This window comes from Plectropomus leopardus, chromosome 7 (assembly GCF_026936395.1).
Source record: "Plectropomus leopardus strain MGB_pleo_1.0 chromosome 7, ASM2693639v1, whole genome shotgun sequence".
Taxonomy (NCBI): Eukaryota; Metazoa; Chordata; class Actinopteri; order Perciformes; family Serranidae; genus Plectropomus; species Plectropomus leopardus.
This window is the reverse complement of record NC_142182.1, coordinates 23,548,591-23,568,586: the sequence shown is the minus strand read 5'-3', so window position 1 is coordinate 23,568,586 and position 19,996 is coordinate 23,548,591. Positions and strand designations below refer to the sequence as shown.

Here is a 19,996-nt window from a genome sequence, read left to right as displayed (position 1 = left end):
GAAAATATATTTTGAATTTTATCTCTCCACGCTTATTGGATAACCATAGTTAGAAAGATTTTACTCAGCCTACAAAACACACAAGCTCAAATGTTAACATTTTTAAATGTATATCATTTCAAAATTATATGTCCCTTATAGAGAGAAAACATTAATTTTATATTTTTAAATGTGATGTTTTACACTTTACATAAATTCTCTGAAAACTACTTTTGAATTATGTTATTTATTTACATGTAAAATATTTACTTGAGTAATTTGTATTTCACATTTACACATGGCTGGATTACACAAGGGGGCAACTGTCCTGGGGCTACAACCCTAAATTCATACAGAATCTCTCTCTCTCTCTCTCTCTCTCTCTCTCTATATATATATATATATATATATATATATATATATATATATATCAATAATTTTTTTATTTTATGTATTTTTTTCCTTTGAGCTGCTATTTACGATGGACTTGTGTTGTTGGCCTATTTCTATAGTTCTGGGAAAATTCCCATGATGGTGCCATGCATGAAATCCTCCTCTGAAATGTAGATTAGGGCCAATGTTTTATTGTGTAAAAGCCAAAAGGTTCATCTGTGGGCGTTTCTCGAACAGAGATCCAGCAGTGGGTCAGAGTTGATTTCTGTGCTCTCAGAGGGAGTGGGCGTGAGGCGAGAAATTGTTTTTAATGGGTGTGAGCTTGAGAGGGATGTCCAGCACTGTCAGACCCTTTCAGTCTTCACATCATTCCTCTTCTGTGGATGAATATGATTTAGTTGTAATATTTCACCCTGCTCCAAATTTAGAAGACAAAAGCAGACTAAACATAACTACTGTCACGTGGTTGTCAACTTCAGAGGATATGGCACCTGCTTGGAAGTATCTCTCTGCCTATAATCATTACACTTCTTACTCTGTGGTTTAAAATGTGGCATTTACAGTAGCAGCAACAACGTTCTCAAATGAACTCTACACAATTTGATTGGCAGTGTAAAATTTACCCTTCTGTAGCCTAGTAACAAGCCAAAGTGATTTAAATGCAGCTTAAAGCGGTGTCAAACTAGGTGACTCACTCACATATACAGATCACAAATACTCCTGTGCCTCTATGGTCTTTTTTTATCAGTCGTCTCTCTGATCTCATGCACGTTTGGGTCAAACACAGTTGAAAATGATGATTCGAACTTGGACATATGCTGCGTGAAATCTATAGCTCCTCCTCTCACATGCTGGACCACAAGAACAAGAGAATTATTCAGCCAGATGACCTTTCTCCTTTAAAGCTAAATCTTTGCTATACGGAGCAATAAATCTCCTCTTACATTCCTTCTCATTAGTTTGATGAGCAGTAGGTCAGACAGAGGGTGAATATACTGTACGATGGGAACTGAAGGACTTCATGAAATGAGGAACATGCAAAAGAAATTAAAGTGCATATTTTGCTTTAGGAAGTCAAATATATCTCATACAGTGTTGTTATTTATATCCTTTATATTCAATTCAAATGGAAAATATGTTTTTAAATGGTCTGCCCATAAGACCCTTCACCGGGACAACATTAGTGCTCCAGAGTGAAGATGGACATCCTAACTGTATCAATGTTTTTTTCCATCTCTCTGACAATATCTATGTTTATTATGTATTTAACGTATTGAAAACAATAAAACCTATATAAAAAAACAAAAAAAAATCAATTCAGATGTTATTTGAGGTATGAAGGCAAACCAAGGATAGCTATGTAATCTTAAAGCAGCAGTATCACACGCTTATTTTGTTTATGCACATACTGCATGTTATGGAAATGAGTAATTAAGGGCTGGTTAAAAGGAATTAACTCGCTTATTAACCATTTGAAACCTCAGCAATTTGGCATGATTTCTTTCAAAAATATAAAAGAGCAACCTGACAAGAGACCTGCACAAAAATGAGCAGGAAATTAGTAAAATAAATAAATTACAAGAAAATTAAAAGTAAAAAAAAAAGAAAAACAGAAATACATTAAGAGAATATTTTTAGAAATTATTTTAAAATGATTTTAAATAAAATTATAAGAATTAAAAATAAATATAATTTTCTGGAATTTCTTTGCACATATTCGTTATGTAATTATATACTTTACACATTTTATTCACTCAGCATAATATACATATTTTACATCAAAATCTTTACATACTGGTGTGAATTTGAAGCATAATGCACATAAATGTTATTCTGTTTTTTAACTAATGCATATTCTTATTTAATTAATTAATTAATTAATTAATTAATTAATTAATTAATATACTTATTTTCTTATTATATATATATATATATATATATCTTTGTTTCAATTTATATTTTTACTTAATACCTCTTATTTCTACTTATATCACTCTTTATGCTTGGAGTCAAAGCGATTGCACTAAGCACAATTTCCCCTGGAATTCAATAAAAGTATTGCTAAACTCATACACCTCCCAGCATCCCAGACAGACACTCATCCTGTCCTGAAGACATTTAACATGACCAGCAGGTAACAACCACCACAAGCCCCTAAAATGTCTGATAATACTTTATAAAATGTGAAAAGTTGATGTGGACAGCAAAATTCAGGGATAGAGGAGATTTTCCCATCCTGTAGTGACAGGGTCACAGTTTCCTTTCCCTAAAATGCAAATGCTTCCATCATGTTGACGTGTGCTTCAGCAGAGTTGTTCAAACCCCCTCTTGGATTCTTTATTTTTGCCTCAGAAAAAGAGTGTCAGCAAAATCCCATAAACTGTGAAACTCCACAAGCAGAAGAAGACTTTATCTGTACAGTCATGAAACCATAAGAACAGTCATGTGCACTGTGGGCTGGGTGACGAGAAGCAGCCGTCAAATGTGGTGAGACTCCACAATGGCAGCATCCTCTGATGTTCCCTTTCTATCAGACAAAGCTTATTCTCATGACCACCCTGCACTGATTCTGAGCCACAGGATGAGGTTTATGACGGTTAGTTGGAGCCTCAGTGTGACAGAAGCCTGTTTGATGCTAATCCTCAATGTGGAGCGCAGAATAATCCTGCACACTCAAACCTTGTGAAAATGTGGTTTACCTATAGGGGACTCAAGATATGTGCCATATATTTCATAAATCTATAGCTGGTGTGTCTGTGAAATTTCACTTCTGTCTCCCACATCAAAATGAGGCCAAGCTCTTTTTCACTTCTGTCCTCCATCTGGAAACATGAGTGACGACTTCGAAACAACATCACAGATAAAGACGTGACAATAATCAAGAAGGGGAGGGAACATTCCTGTGGTGATATTTCTTTGGAAGAGGAACAGTTACAGTTCAACGGAAACCTCATATGACATCAATAGTTCAAACAGCTGTTTTTACTCAAATCAGTACGGAGCCAAACCAAATGGGTGCAACAACACAAACTGTCGTGTAGCGTCTCTAGTTTATAACTAAAGACAGGAGTGTCCAAACTTTTATGAATGGGGGCCTGATGAGAAAATGTGAGAATGCCTGGGGGGCAGCAGCTTCTCCCATCATATGGTTTATTTAACCCAATGTAACCTGAGCAAATTGACTTGATTTCTTTCAAAAACATGAGAGGAAGGTAGCAACAAAATAAGAATGAAAAGAAGAAAAAGGATTAAAACAATTTTAAAATAACAATAATAATAATAAAAAGGAAATTACTGGGAAAAAGTGCTTAAAAATATAATTCTGTAATGTAACTTAAATAATTAAATACGTATTTATGAGAATTAACTATAAACATAGTTTACCCTGTTTTTTTCTAGACATTTTTCCTTTGCTATTTCCATATAATTTTTTAAATCTACTCATCTCTTGTAGTTTGTGGAACATTTCTTACCAAGTTGCTCATGGCCTTTATTCCCATCTGCACCAGTTTGCTCAGGGTCCAAAGGTTTAAATAATTTTGAAGGCATCTGAATTTAGCACAAGGAAAGTGATGTCACTCCAGGTTTAAAAGGGTTAAAAAAATTATCCCATACAAATGATACACATGCAACTGTATTATCTTCCATTGAAAAAGCATTCAACTTTACGCCACCCCCTCACTGTCGACTTTACGCTTCTTTCTTTGTTTGTTTGCTTGTATCAGTCTATGAAAACACATAACTTTTACATGCATATTCTTTTTGGTAAACTGTATCATAGTGCTGCCATCACGAGGTGAACACAAAAAGTGCAAAGTGCTCTTGCTTGGTTAACCAATAATGTGGAATGGGCCACATATATCTCAAAAGACAAGTCCTCAGCTGTTTAAAATCTGTCCGCAGGCCACAGTTGGCCCCCAGGCCAGACTCTGGACATGCCTAACCTATGATGTAGACTGCAGTGTATGTTTGTACTGGACTGATTGGATGCAAAAATAAAGTAGGTGTGGACTCATGTTGCATGTCTTGGACTCGAGTCACAAATTCGATGACTTTAGACTAAAGTCAAAATTTTTTAAAAATCATTAATTGGTCGATGGGTCGGTCAATCAATTGGTCAATCGATTACTAAAATAAAATGGGTATATGGATAATGGTATCATAATCGGCCAAATTAGTTGTTTTATATCAGCATATCGGATATCAGCAAAAAAAAATCCAATATTGTGCACCCCTAACCTGCACTGGAAATAATAATAATAATAATAATAATAATAATAATAATAATAATAATAATAATTCTAAAAAATTGTCATATGACTGGCAGCAGCAGCTGTCAAGCAAAACCCCCAAAATTTAAGTGAAATATCCTTATTCAAAAAAAGAAAAGTGCAAAGACAATAAATTAACAGAAACTTTCATTGATGGTTTTGCAAAGAAACAGTCATTTGACCCCCCTCCCCCCAAAGTATTACAATCAAACACTTTCAATAAAGTGATGGCATTAAAAGATAAACAGAAAAACAATGTTCTCCAAATTTTTCCTGAATTAAAACAATAACATCTTAAAATGGAAAATGGAAAATTGTCAACTGTGTGGCAGCAGCGGCTGTCAGACAAAAAACATAAAATCAAAGTAAAATATCCTAATTCAAAGATATAAATAAATTTAAATACATTGTCAGGGGTTTGCAGAGAAATACTGTTATTTTACACTCTTTTCCAACACTATACCACACCTCACACTGTACTGTAGTATATACTATTAGTGGATGGCGCCCTCCAGTGGTTAAATACTCAATGAAAGAGAGTCGGACTGATCACTGAAAGCTGAGGTGACACCAATTACTGCTCTAATTTCAACAATTTCCCTTCTAAACATATAATAACCAAAAAGGCATCTGTTGATCTTACTGTTTTGTCGTCACTTCCCATAAAAACGTCACCCTACCTATAACCTATTTTTAATCTCTTGTGGTATCACAAACACTCCTATTTGTGTAAGCACTGCCTGTGAGATTATGCAAACTAAATCAGTTATAATTCCCAAATGACATTGCTGAAGCCATTTGGACACAAGACTCAAAAAAATGCACTGCAGGAATCAAATGATGCCACCAGTAGCAACATGCCCAAGGAACTGGGTGGATTATTCAAAGTAGCTGCTGATTTTAATCAACTCATCCTACTCCAAAGGTGTAGCAGGATCAAGGACAAAAAAAGAAAATTGGTTTAAAAAATGACCAATAAATCTACCTTCTACCTTTAAAAAGCTGCCTAACACAGTGGGAAGTTATGTCAGTATTTTTTATCATCATTACATTGTTTGACATCTGCCTGTTTTTGTCAAAGGTAAGCAAACAATGGTCTACAACAGACGGCTCTGAACAATCAAACCACAGCACACTGTGTTACTGTAAATTAACAGTTTCTCTAAAGTAGGAAGTAAGCTACACCGCTGTTTGTCATGCTGCCTTCAAGTACTGTCGGATTTCAGGAGTACGCTCGACGAATAAGGACGCTCAAATAGCCTCGGATATGACTCAGAAAACGGAGATTTCATAATAGATGAGCAACGATAACTATTATAACATGTAGGTTACAGAATTTAAACAGCTCAAGTCACGTAAAGAATAAGCTTAAATGCGTTAGGCTATTTCTAACTTGTTTTCGACTTGCATTTTCAAAAGTCGGAGCTTTATGGGTGTAATTGAACGCCCCCTGAGTTCCCCGCTGGTTAGTCACTGCTCTGCTGTAAACAGACGGTGTTCACAGACTGAGCTCAGCTCGGGGTGGATCCGACCAGAACCCGGACAGGCTGCCAAAAATCGCCATGGTAATGTCCTTTGTGTACTTTGTGTACTTTTTAGCACAATTTCAAGTACTTTATGTAAAGTCTATGTTGTGTCTGCGTTTGTTGAAGCCCTCAGCTTCACCTCGACTTTCTTCAGGAACAGTTTTACCTGAGTGACTTAACGAAAGAGTGTGAGGAACTTCAACCAAGGACACTTGCTGCACACTTAACCGCAGCCCAGCTGTCTATTCTATTCTGTTCTATTCTGTTCTACTTTTTTATCGTTTGTCGTTCATGCATTAACAATACTTTTATAGGTTATATTACACCATATAACATGGTGGTTTCGTATGTATTTGGTGTTTGCTTATGTTTTTTTTTTCCTGAGGCAACGAAACCAGTTAGTTTTTACAAATGGGATGAATTGTTTGTTTTCCAGCGCTGAGTAAGCATCATCCGACAAGAAGGAGGGACCACTACCACTGTACTTTCTTCAAAGTCAGATAACAAGGTGGTTAAAAACTTTTTTTTTAAGTCAATAGAGGGTATTTCTGCAGGTTAATACTGTAATTATAGTAGTTATTTATAGTAGTTGTATTGAATGTTTCGATTCACACTTAGTGTGAATCGAAACACTTAATACAAAGTAAAGGGAAGTGATCAAGTAGGTACTTGTACTTTACACAAGTATTTCCGTTTTTTCTGCTTCACCACACTTCAGGGGAAATATTGTACTTGTTTAGTCAATCTGTAGATTCAGATTAATAAAACAAAAATGTGATCAGTGAACAAATTATAATGTAATATAAGACTATACGTATATTAAGATAGAAATGTAGTAAATCACCAGACTCCAATATTCTCGCAATACTACAATACTACAATAGTGACAATAAAATATTATTGCGAATATGAACTTGAGTGTTGCTATAACATATATTGCAATTTATGACCTTTTTTTAAAAAAAATATGTCTGTTATGGAAAAATTTGTCAACATAGCATTTCAAAGATTTCTCACTTTAATATTTTTTTATCAACAAAATATATTTAGTAGACAGAACAAGCAATTGATTTTATTATTCAAGTAGCTACCAAAAGTTAATGTATATTTTAGATATTAAATTAAATTTATAAAACAAAAAAGAATACTTCTTGTTCGAGAATCAATACAATATTGGCACACAAAGTAACACAATATTATGCTGTATCATTTTTTCCCCTTTCCTAAATGCACACTTGAATGCATTACTAATTATAATCCAATCACATGATATACATTATGCCAATGTGGGCCATTCTATTTAGTATTCTGATGCCAGCACTTTTGTACTTAAGGAAACATTTGAATGCATGACTTATACATATAAAGGCACATTTCAACATGGTGGTATAGCTACTTTTACTTAAGTAAAGTGTCATAGTAGTTTTTCCACTTCTTCCTGGACCTGATATTTTGAGCCTACAGACAGTTTTTATAAATTTTGTGCCACGTATTCTAGGTTTGCTTTGGGTAAACTCTTCAAACAGACTTCAGAGTAACAAGAGAAAGTAAAACTTTCCGTTGACACCAGACCACAGATATTTTTTTCAGGGCTTGCAGCTCGCTAAAGAGAGTCAAAACAGCACACATCCTGAGGAAGGCAGACCCCAAAACCATCATGGGCAAACTGACGTACTGCATATATTGGTCTAATTCTATTTTTTTTTAATTATAAGGAATTTTTCTTACTCGATAAGTTAGATAATCCAGCGCCACATTATTGTATAAACAACACTCCACCTCCTCTGAGCTCATAATGAGTCATGAAAGTTAAATGCTTTTAGGTCCTGTCCTGTTCACAATGGCTACCCTCGAGGACGGTGACATGAGCACCTTTGGCCCGGAGCTGCCGGCCATGTTTGATGGCGTGAAGTTGGCAGCTGTGGCAACTGTCCTCTATATTATCGTCCGCTATCTGAACCTGAAGAGTACCACATCCCCGCCAGAGATCATCTACCAAGATACACCACTCAGCCGGTTCCTGCTCAAATCCTGCCCGCTGCTGACCAAAGAGTGAGTCGTTATTATTATACAATCCCAGTTTTACAAACTTGTGATGCACCTTGAACTGGATCATTGAATTACTTCAGTAATATAATTTTAAATATATAATTAAGAGAATCATAACTCTAGGATTCTTTTGGACATTTTTCCTCTTCTCTTTTTTTGTCTTTTTTTCACAATAGCCACTAATGCCCCCAAAGAGAGTGGCCTTTTGTTTATCTACATAGCAATGTGTGAAATAACATTAATGTTGTCCTCTTTATGCCAAACAAACCATTGCTGTTTGCACATGGATGAGTCTTATGTTGAGTTGCTCATACAGTACATCTTGATCTTGAGACTTGATCACTTAAGACAAGTATATCATTTTGAAGTTATGCTAAATCTTGTTGGCTGGAGACCCACTTATTTCTAACACACTGACAAGAACATGGGAGTAAGGTGTCTAGTTACATTATTTGGTGGTATGAAAATGTCAACCACAAATGAGTAATTTTCTCCAGCTCAAATCCAACTCATCTGGCTGGGCTGATTTGTCTGCCACCTCCTCTAGCTGGAGTGGTATGTGGGCCCATCTGTAGTGAGAAAAACTTTACTAAGACTCAGCTGAAACATCGTCAGGGTAGAGGTTATAGCCGTGATATGTAATATGAAACTTTTCTTTAGATACATTCCTCCCTTGTTGTGGGGCAAGAGTGGACATCTCCAGACGGCCCTGTATGGCAAGATGGGACGTGTCAACACTCCATCACCCTGCGGGGTCCGCAAGTTCCTCACCATGCAGGATGGGGCCACAGCAAGCTTTGACCTCTTTGAAGCTCGTGGAGAACACAGCACAGGAGGTCAGTGACAAAAGCTAGTCTGTCTGTTAAGGCACCAAAGCAGTTGGCTTTGGATTTACTGTATATTAAAGGGATAGTTCAGTTTTTTTTAAGTGGGGTTATACTTATCCATAGACAGTATATGACACACAGTAGGTGTCAGTTGGCGTGCCTTCAGTTTGGAGAAGCAGACAGGAGTCTGACATGGAAGCTAAGCAATGTACAGCTGTGGATGGAGTCAGCAACAAAATGCATTTTAGCCACCAAAAAACAGTCCCAACCAAAAATATCGATGTCTGTTTAACAGCACTCTGTTGAGAGTATTTTTTTACCTTTATGGTACACAATGGTTTCCAATGGGAAAATGAAGCCGATATATCGCTTTCTTTCATGCCAAACTCCATTGAGAAAAACAGTGATTTAACATCGCTGAACACAGGAGCTGCTGGTCTGCTGCTGCCTCATACAGTAATTTTGTTTGTGTTACTGTGTGACTTTGGCGTTTAAAGGGTTATTTCGGATTCACCAAAGTCACACAATAACACTTATTTACTGATTAAATTAGCGGTAGACCAGCAGCTCCTGTTTTCAAATTGCTGTTTTTGTCAGTAAAGTCTGGTGGCCTTGATGAGAGCATAGATGGGGAACTGAAGCCGCTAATTACTTTCAGACTCCAGCCTGCTTCTGCCAACAGACATCTAACTATATGCAATACACTGACTACCCCAAACAGCTCCACTTCTTCCCCAACACTACTGATCCTTTGTCATACTACGAAGATTATTTGTCTATGAAGACATAACTTATTATTTGTTATTTGTTTTGTTTTTGATTTTCCCGTCTTTCCTCCTGAGTTTTATGTGCTTGTTTGGATCGTGAGTACACTGTACGAGCAGTAAGACCACTAATGAAATCCCTATAGAGCGAGGATGCCATGCATTTCAGCAGCCAATTAAATCAACACACAAACGCAAACAAACACACACACACACACACACACACACACATCACACAACATTCAATTTTACACTCACACATGACTCCACTTTGTATGTGTTCCCTCTTGTTTGTCTGTGTGTGTATGTCAGATGACATTACCATGGTAATCTGCCCTGGGATCGGTAACCATAGCGAGAAGAACTACATTCGGACCTTTGTGGATCACTCCCAGCGGCAGGGTTACCGCTGCGCCGTCCTCAACCACCTGGGAGCCCTGCCCAACATGGAGCTCACCTCGCCACGCATGTTCACCTACGGTAATGAGGGAAACATCACAGGGGAGACTTAGAAGAAGGGTTTGATTACATGTTACAGCCCAAACCAAAGTGGGAAAGTTCACTACTAGTTCACTTTTAAAATGAGGGGAAGCAAACCAAAATGAAATACAACAGAGAATGTGGTCAAAACACAGAAACACACTGAGAAATCAGAAAAACAGAATTTCGAAAATCTTTTTTATCTAGTGTCATACTTAAATATTAATCACTAATACACAGTTTTTAAAGTGTCTCTCTTTCATACAGGTTGTACCTGGGAGTATGCAGCCATGGTGGGCTCCATCAAACAAACTTTTCCTCAGACTCTGCTGGTGGTTATCGGCTTCAGTCTTGGGGGGAACATCGTTTGTAAGTTCCTGGGTGAGAGCCGTTCCAATCAGGAACGAGTGCTCTGCTGTGTCACCGTCTGTCAGGGTTACAGCGCCCTCAGGTTGGTAGAATGAAGGACAAACAAATGTATGTAACCAGGACCTGGTATGACTAAAAATGCATAGCTTAATATGCTGATGTGCAGCTTTAAAGGTTAAGTGTGTGAGATTTAGGGGAATTTGGTGTTGTTTAGCAGTGAGGACTGCAGAATGCAACCAGCTGAAACTTCTCCTGGCTAGAACTTATTCAGTTTTGGTTGTTCAGGTGGTGTTACCGGTAGCCGAATTATCAGCAGAGGTCTCCTCCTCTCCAAAACAAACAAACCCTTTGATTTAAACTAGTAAAAACAGTAAATAAAGCATTTAATGTTACAAATATGTGTTTTTCCAATGCTGTTTGGTATGTTGGGGAAAGGCAGCTTGTCTGCCATATGCTATTGTGTGGTTACCCTTTTTCTTTATCTGTGCTCACATTTATTCTGATCCACTCACTCAGGAGATTTTTTGTGGGAGTTGAAGTAGCCGCAGAGGTCTCCTCCTCCCCAAAAACAAACAGACCCAGCGATTTAAACTGATAAAAACAAAGCAATTTCGCATTACAGATTAGTGTTTCCCCAACGCTGCTCGTTGCACATGGGCTTCTAACAACAGTGGCCAACGCTGAAATGCGAAAATGCAAAAAGGCAAACAGTCCTTTCTAGAGCCAGTGTTTGGTTTGTTCCTTTTAGCTTACTGTAGAAACATGGTGGTGAACATGGCATTTTCCATAAACGAGGACCCACTCCCTAAGTAGATATAAAGGACTTATTCAAAGGTAACAAAAAACCCCAATGATTTTAATTTTCAGGTGATTATACACTATAGAAAACATATTTATTATATTATATTTTATTTCTGCCAATATATTCCCCTAAATCCCACACATTTGACCTTTAATTTCAGCCCCAGTATGCATTATATTGTATGTTCTCATCAGAAATTAAGCTATAGTATCTTAGAAGTGGTCAAACACACTTTGTGTGTACATACATTTATGTGTCTGTATGTTTGTGAAGGGCCCATGAAACATTCCTCCAGTGGGATCAGTGCCGGAGGCTCTACAACTTTGCGTTGGCGTACAATATGAAGAAGCTCATCCTGTCACACAGGTGAAGAAACACAACAAGAGTTTCTGTTGTTAGTGATGTGATAATCCCTGCAAGTCTATGATAGTGTCATTTTATCATACATAAACTGCAGCATTGTATTATTCTTTTGTGTATTTCAGAAAGCAACTTGATGAAGCTTGAATTCTCCTTGCTTTCACATTTCACATTTAGTTGTTGCCGTGGATTTCTACAGCACCACACCAAGATAAACATCCAATACTTCCTTGACTGTCTATCAGTCAAGTATAGACAAGAAATCATTCCTAGACATCAAGCAGATGCTGAAAAATTTGGTTAATATTGTGAATGATTTGGAGTTGCTGCATTAAAAAACGTGTGGCATTTAGGTGTCCAGGCAAACACAGGTTTACCTTCTTGCCATGATTTATCTAAATACCTTTATTGCATCGTTCCTCAGGAGCACTTTGCTCAACTTGAACTCCACTAACATTGGTGACGCAGACCTGGGCAGACTGTATGCAGCCACATCTCTGATGCAGATCGACGACAGCATCATGAGGTGAGGTTTGGGTGAATTTTATATTTTGATTTTGATTCTAATGGCTGCCACAAACTCTGCAGCTTGTCACTGATGTTATCACACAATTTGTTCTGCAGGAAATTTCACGGCCACAGCTCGTTAAAAGAGTACTACGAGAAGGAGAGCTGTGTGCACTACATCAAGAACGTAAGTGTGTACAAGTTTGGACAGAAAGCTTGATAATGTAGTGCTAATATAAATACTACTAATTCTACTTTTACCTCTAATTCTACTTTTACTGCTGTTGATACCACTAAAGTACTCCAAATTTCACTAGTAGCACCCTTCTACCATTTTTCTACTTTAAGACCATCTTAGAGTGTTTTATTCAAACAGATTTAAAGTAACCCTGACACAGTTTGACAAGTATTAAAAAAGGTTTGCTTAAGTCATTTTCATTGGAACCTTATCTATATAGGAGTATTGCTTCTACAGCAGTACTACACTGACAAATCCACCACTACATCTCCTACTAACACTACTTCGACTGCTGCTCCGTACAAAGGCATTCACAAACAAACTGCTGTTTTATCTCCAGGTCACTGTGCCTCTCCTCCTGGTTAACTCCTTAGACGACCCACTCGTTCATCAGTCACTACTGGATATTCCACGCACGCTCGCAGGTTTGTGTTAATAGACAAGATTCATTCATTAATGGTGGATAATTAGGAGTATTTGGCTGTGATGTGAAGTATTTCATTTACAGCAGTATCAGATATTTCATGTGTTTTATCCAAATGGATTTTAAAAGTAACCCTGACACAGTTTGACATAAAGTATTAAAAAAAGGTTTGTCTAATCATTATGGTTAAGTGATCTTCACTGACACATAAAAAAAACGTGGTAGAAAAGTCTTCAGCAGATTCTCATGATTAAGAGACAAAGGCTGTTAAATAACTTTCAAACCTGCCTTAGTGAACCAATCAGATAATAGATCACACTTTAAAGCAATATATGATAATAAAATAATAATGTTCACACCCTTTAAAAACAGCCACATGAAGGTATGCAAGTATGATCTCCTCATAGACTTTCAGTTATGCAGCAACATGTGGAGGAGTTAACGAAACTGCTGCTATGACAACTCATATTTTGTTGTAAATGTTTTGTGTGTTTCCTAGAGATTGAATGACTACAACAGTGACACATTGTCCTCACAGTGACACAGATTCAGACCAGTGTAGAGCAAAATGAACCCGTTGTCCTTCCTCTGCTCTGGAGCTGGACACTGGAGTCGGAGTCTTAAGTGTTGATAAAGTCTTGTCGCAGCTATCTGCTCAACGCCGCCCAACCCAGACGGTCTTGTTGAATTTTTCAGGGCCATGTGATACGACTGGGCTGCTGGATTATATATATAGAGCAGTGTGTGTGTGTGTGTGTGTGTGTGTGTGTGTGTGTGTGTGTGTGTGTGTGTGTGTGTGTGTGTGTGTGTGTGTGTGCGTGCGTGCGTGCGTGCGTGCGTGCGTGCGTGTGTGTGTGCCCGTGTGTGTGTGTGCCTTGTCTTGCCTCAGTGGGTCACATGCACGGGCCCTTATGTGTGTAAATCAGTGTGAGTAATGACTCAAAGCTTGACAAGTGAAATTCTAAACCTGTCCTCACTGGTGCAATGTAACTAAGTAAATTTACTCAAGTACTGTACTTAAGTACAAATATGCCACATAATGCTACAGGTTTTCTTAGATCTTGACAATTCTTGAAACATTTTGGGATTTGGTGATTATATTCTGCAAAACATTTAAGATAAGAGTTAGAGACACTTTAGTGCCTAATAGAGCAACCCCCAATATCTAGTTAAATTTCAGCGTGTTAATGTGTTTGTGTTTGCATCTGCAAAAGTGTTACAGTAGGAGAGAGTGTGTAGGTGTAGAGTAACAGAAAGGGAAAGGAGGACGGCGTGTTTCTTTGTGGAAACCGAGCGTCTTGGCCAGTGGCCTCACAGTCAGTCACCTCCGCAAAGCAGCAGAGCTTAATTATTTACCTTCACACTGACAACATCATGAGGCCTTTAATTACCAAAGAAATGGGGATGCTTGACGGGGGGAAAAAAGTTACACAATGAAGTGCAGAAAAATAACAACCTCTCAAATAATACAGCAAAAATATTTCTGCTGTGCAGTCTTTACCAGCTCTATCCGAATCTGTATCTGTGATTGTGCCAAATAAATCCCAAAATGTCCTTTAACTTCCCTGTCAATGTTAATGCAGTGGTGGGTAGAGCACTAAGAATAAAGTAAAAGTAAAAGTACAACTACTTCCATAGAACATGAGTAAAGTGAAAACTACCATTTGAGAAACCTACTTAAGTAAAGTTTGTAAAGTAAAGTGCCTGGTTAATAAATCAAAGTGTGTAGGCCAGTGCAAACTAATGAAAAAATAAAAATGAACAAAAACATCATCTTTTTAACCAAAACATAAAGGTAAGAGGCAATGATTACTACAGCAGTTATTAACCCTCTGAAATCTGCACAATTTGGCTTGGTTTCTTTCAAAAATGTGAAGAAGACAATGAGCAATGAAAGAAGAAATGACCCAAAAAGTAGTAAGAAATTACTTTAAAAAAAAGAAAGTAAAATAAAATTACCTGCAAATTAGGGATAAAGAATGAATACAAAGAAAGAGAAAAACTAAAAATAAACAAGGAAATTACCCAGAGAAAGTGCTTAAAATTTATAATCATTTTGTCACATCATTTTAAATATGTAATTATGATAATTATATAGTATCTACTTATTTTTTTACAGTTAGTAGAATATTTCTTGGTAAGATGCTCATTGCCTTTTCCTCCATGTTTTTGAAAGAAACTGCACAAATTTGCTCAGGGTTCAGAGGTTTAAATACTTGTGAAAGACAGGGTGAAAGTAATATCAGGGTTTCCTACTTATTAATTTCTTTGTGGTTGCCTGCCATGATTAAAACATCTGCCGCCACCTATCGATTTCATATTTTTGGAGCTAGATCGTTTAAATGGATCGTTTTGTTACTCATGGCATCACACTTAAAGAGTGCAGAGCGTACTCAGACAGAGCAGCAAAACGCCAGAGGCAGTGACAATGAAACTTAATCGGGTTAGGTCTAAAAGTTTGCTTTCACTTCCTCTGCAGCAGCTGCTCCTCTTATTCATTTATATGATCAATTATTAGAGATAGATCAATTATCCACCCTGCTACTCAAACTCCTCAAAATGATGGTGAAGAACAAAGAATTCATAACGAGCTCCGCCTGAACTGTGTTCACAGACCTGCAAAAATATCCAAATTTAGAAACGGGACATTGAATAATAAAAAAGGTACACACACAAGCTAAAAAAAGGGAATCTTGCTGACAACAAGCCCCAAGTTTTTATCCTGTTGCAGATGTTTACACTACATTTCAACAGTTGTTTAGATAAATAGTGGGAGCAAATAAGGTGTTAGCCATGCTATAATAATTAATACTGTTGAGTAAAAAAGACAATCATCAATCCTCTCCCTCTGTTTGTAGAAAAGATGCCCAATATGATTTTTGCCCTGACCCAACATGGAGGCCACCTGGGCTTCTTTGAGGGAGCCGTACTGTTCCCTCAGCCCCTCACCTGGATGGACAAGGTCATAGTCGAGTATACCGACGCCATCTGCCACTGGGAGAAGAACCGGCCAGCCTGCCAGAGGAGCAGCCAGCAGGACATGAACTCCTGCCTGCAGAGCACAGAGGGGACACTCAGTGGGTAACATATTGTACATGGTAGTCTGGTGACAAAATTACCAAAAATACAAAAACAAACACACTCTTCTGCCTTTGCTCTGCTAATGGCCTTGCAGTATATAAATGATTTTGGGGGAATGTAGGAAATCACTAAATGGGTTAGAAAAAGTTGAGTGGAAGTAGGTACACCAAGTTGTAAACTGAAACTCGCAGAAGATACCTGAAAATGTAATATGAGCCCATGGTGAACTGGTCCTTCCTCTTGTTCCCAGTTAACCTCCAGTGTAACATGAGTTCACCCTCTGCTGGTTTTTGGCAGCTGGTGCTTCTTGAGTCTGGAAAGCACAGTGATATAATTAGTGGGGGAACATACTGCTGTCTGAGAATAAATTTGTGACCTTTGACTTGCATTTAGAAAGAAGAACAAGATGTATTTTTCTACATGAATTACATTTGACAACTTTTGAATATGCTCAAATATTCATAAGTGAGTGCACAGGCTTATGAGGCAGCTTGATTAGATTAGATTAAACTAGAAATGTATGTTATTGTGAAGGACACAGTCTAAAGCCTAAACCCTTAACTAGGGCTGGGCAATATGGTGAAAATCAAATATCACATTTTTTTTGTTACCAAATACCTCGATATTGCAGGATTTATTGGTTTTCTAGCATTAAGTCTAGTAAATTCATAAAATTACATCACTTTACTGTAATGTAGCACTTAAAAACCGGAAAAAGACAACACACTAGACAACACAAAATTTTATGATATCCAAACTTTAAGATGATTTTAGGTCTCACCACAATATCACAATATTGACAAAATATCGATGTACAGCCTAGCCCTAACCCTTAACCAGAAAAACTTTGATAAATGCCTGAAGACCCACATCAGTTATACAGTTATATTTTGAGACATTTTATTTTATATTTAAAAAAAGCCATTAAGATTTTAATTTGTTAAGTTTGTTATTAGATTTAATGCCTTAATATGAATGTAGTTCTGCAGCAGTTTTGGTTTCTGGCTTCTCATGAATCATTGAGCTACCTCTTGAAGCGGCAGTATGACGTGATTTATGGTTTACAGTGGTGATCTGCAGCTGTTGCTTAACAAACACGTCTACTGTGTTTAAACTGTACATTTACTTTCCTTAATGTTGATATACAGCAGTAACATCATCTTGTTTGTTTCCATTAAAAGAAGTTTGCAGTTTTATTGCAGGAAAAAAGCAATGTCTTAATAACAGCCAGTTTGGTTTATTTATGTAAATACTGAGGCATAATTTTGCTCAATTTGACTTTAAATGAATTTGATTTGAAGTTTTTTTTATTTTATATTTCTATTGTGTGCAGTGGACCATCAGCATGCATTGTTGCTGCTGACATTCAATAAAAGAATCAGGGTGTCAGGTTTTAAAGAGATTATAAAGAGGTTGTAGAGAGCTATAAAAACACGGACCGATTTTTTTTCTTACAGTCCTTTCTGTGTTGTTGAATGGAAATAAGGTCTCTTCATGCAAACTAGTGTTAACATTGTACTGCGTCAGGTCAGCTTGTCCCATTCCATGAACTGCTGCAGTAGCATGAGGATGGGAGTCAGACGATACAGTTTTACTAAATGCTGCTGTCAACTTCGATTATTACCATCAGAAAAGGTCCTTTTAGAATTTAGGACACAAATATTGAAAAAATTGACATGACTGTTGAGGACACAGCCGGGTCAAACTGTGTTAACAGAAACTTTGAACAGGGAAGAGAGAAGAGAATGCATGTGGAACAGTGAGTGTGTGTAATAGCTAATCCAATTGTGGATTCTCAGTCTATCTACACTGCTTACCAAACCAATGGACCAAAGCACTCTTCACTTTTCAATAAAAAGTAGCTCAACTGTGTTTTTTAGTGATTCTGGGGCATTTTGGCACCATTTGAGTCCCTAAAATAGGTACATGGCCTTGGCTTTAATACAATGGAGGTCTCATATCAGACATAACTTTGAACAAGGGCTAATTGATACGTTTCATAAGTGACCACATTTTTTAAGGGGGGGGGGGTTGGCTTTAAGCTGCTTATTATTGCTCCATACCAGCAGGGTGGTTTGTCAGGAAAAACAAACAAGTAAATGCAGTGAAGAGAAAAGAACAGACTGAAATCTTTGTAACAATAAACAGTTCATCCCCAAATCAAACATACATATTTTTCCTTTTACCTGTAGTGCTGTTTAGCAGTCGATATTGTTTGAGTGTGAGTTGCTGAGTGTTGGAGATATCAGGTGTAGAGATGTCTGCCTCCTCTCTAATGTAATGGAACTGGATGGCACTCTGTTTGTGGTGCTCAAAGTGCCAATAGAAATCATTTGAAAAAATCAACAGCATTGTCTTTTTCCAGAAATCATGATCCAGCTACTCAAGATAATCCACAGACCTTGTTGTAAGTAGTTTCATGTAGGAACTATTTTCTTTCTGCCAAATTACATCCGACAACAGTATCATTGCACAGAGGGTGTATCTACTAACGTTACAGCTTAGCCGAGGAGGACGTCATTAATGTTTAAATCTTGAGTTGTCATGAGCACGAGACTCATGTCCATGTGTAGATGCACGCTTCCTTGTGCGCGGTTATCCAGTTGGTGAGTGTAGTTCTGTAGAAAGAAATTAGTTCCTACATGAAACAGCCCACAACAAGGTCTTTGGGTTATTTTGACTAACTGGTCATGATTTCTGGAAACAGTCATTAATGTTGAGTTCAAATGTACTTGTTTCGAGCATCACAAGCCGAGTGCCATCTACTTCCATTATGTTGGAGAGAAGACAAACATCTCTATGGCCGATATCTCCAACACCTGACAGCTCACATTAAAAAAAAAATCTAGATTGATAAATAGCAATATAGGTAAGGCAAAAAGATGTTTTTTTGATTTGGGAAGAAGTGTCCCTTTAAAACACAGAATACATGAAAACTATCACACACAACTTACCTCTGTTATGTCTTATGATACAGTATATTTCAATAAGAAATGTTCTTACAAATATCTCAAACAATGACAAAATAAGAATTTCTCTGTTGCTGTAGTCTGCATGTTTGACATGAGTCACAGTTTCCTGTGGGTAACATCCTGTCAGACACTGTTAAATAAATGCAGAGGACTGCATCCGAGCTCATGCACGTCTTAATAATCAACATGCAAACATCAGACTTATTACAGTTTTAACTCCTTTAAAAGCTTAATTTCACCTGCAACAGTATCACTTCTGTGTCTGTATGTGCAATATGTCCCAGTTGTTTGATAAATGGACTGCTTTGCTTGCACTTTACTGTCTTAATGTTCTGTGTGGCACTATAGTGGGTGTAACATTTAGAGTCTAATCTTAATGTTTTTCCGATATGGTGCACAGTCATGACTGATTATTTAAACTCAACCATTAATAAATATTTTTACAGTATTTTTTTAATTATCTGATTATTGTGTCCTATTCTACGTTTTCTTCTTCAAGCCGTCCTCAGTCCACCACTTTAGTCTGGACTGAAATATCTCAACAACTACTGAAAGGGTTGCTGGGAAATTTTGTACAGACATTCATCGTGCACAGAGGATGAATACTCATGAGTTTGGAGTTCCCCGGACTTTTTTTCTAGCACCACCATCAGGTCAAAAATTACATTCTTTTTGATCAAGGACCTGTAAAACTACAGCCATCAGCCTAAGCTAAATGTTATCATGTCAATATGCTTCGCTAAAATCATAGGCGTGGTAAAAATTACACCAGCATGTTAGCACTGTCATTGTGAGCAGCATTATTTTTCTCCCCAAAAAAGTGGGTGCGCTTGTTTTCCTACAGCTTGGGCACAATCCAGCAAGACTTGGGATGAGAAAGTGTTGCAAATGGTCACTCATTTCTAGGTTTTAGGAGTATTTTCTCAGATACTCTTTTGTGATGACAATGTGTTT

General features: G+C 37.4%; 1 protein-coding gene across 2 annotated transcripts; it reads left to right on the top strand.

The window, feature by feature from the left end:
- The first annotated feature begins 6,035 nt into the window (after positions 1-6,035).
- Positions 6,036-19,490, top strand: abhd2b (abhydrolase domain containing 2, acylglycerol lipase b). 2 transcript variants are annotated; one of them, XM_042496298.2, is made up of 11 exons: positions 6,142-6,208; positions 6,606-6,677; positions 7,993-8,221; positions 8,879-9,054; positions 10,122-10,289; positions 10,557-10,740; positions 11,734-11,826; positions 12,245-12,346; positions 12,445-12,514; positions 12,906-12,990; positions 15,848-19,490. In XM_042496298.2, the coding sequence occupies exons 3-11, from the start codon at positions 8,010-8,012 to the stop codon at positions 16,072-16,074; spliced, it is 1,317 nt and encodes a 438-aa protein (XP_042352232.2). In that variant the 5' UTR covers positions 6,142-6,208; positions 6,606-6,677; positions 7,993-8,009; the 3' UTR covers positions 16,075-19,490. The 2 variants fall into 2 exon arrangements, with proteins under 2 accessions (XP_042352233.2, XP_042352232.2); XM_042496299.2 differs by lacking the exon at positions 6,606-6,677 and having other exon boundaries at positions 6,036-6,208.
- The last annotated feature ends 506 nt before the right edge of the window (positions 19,491-19,996 follow it).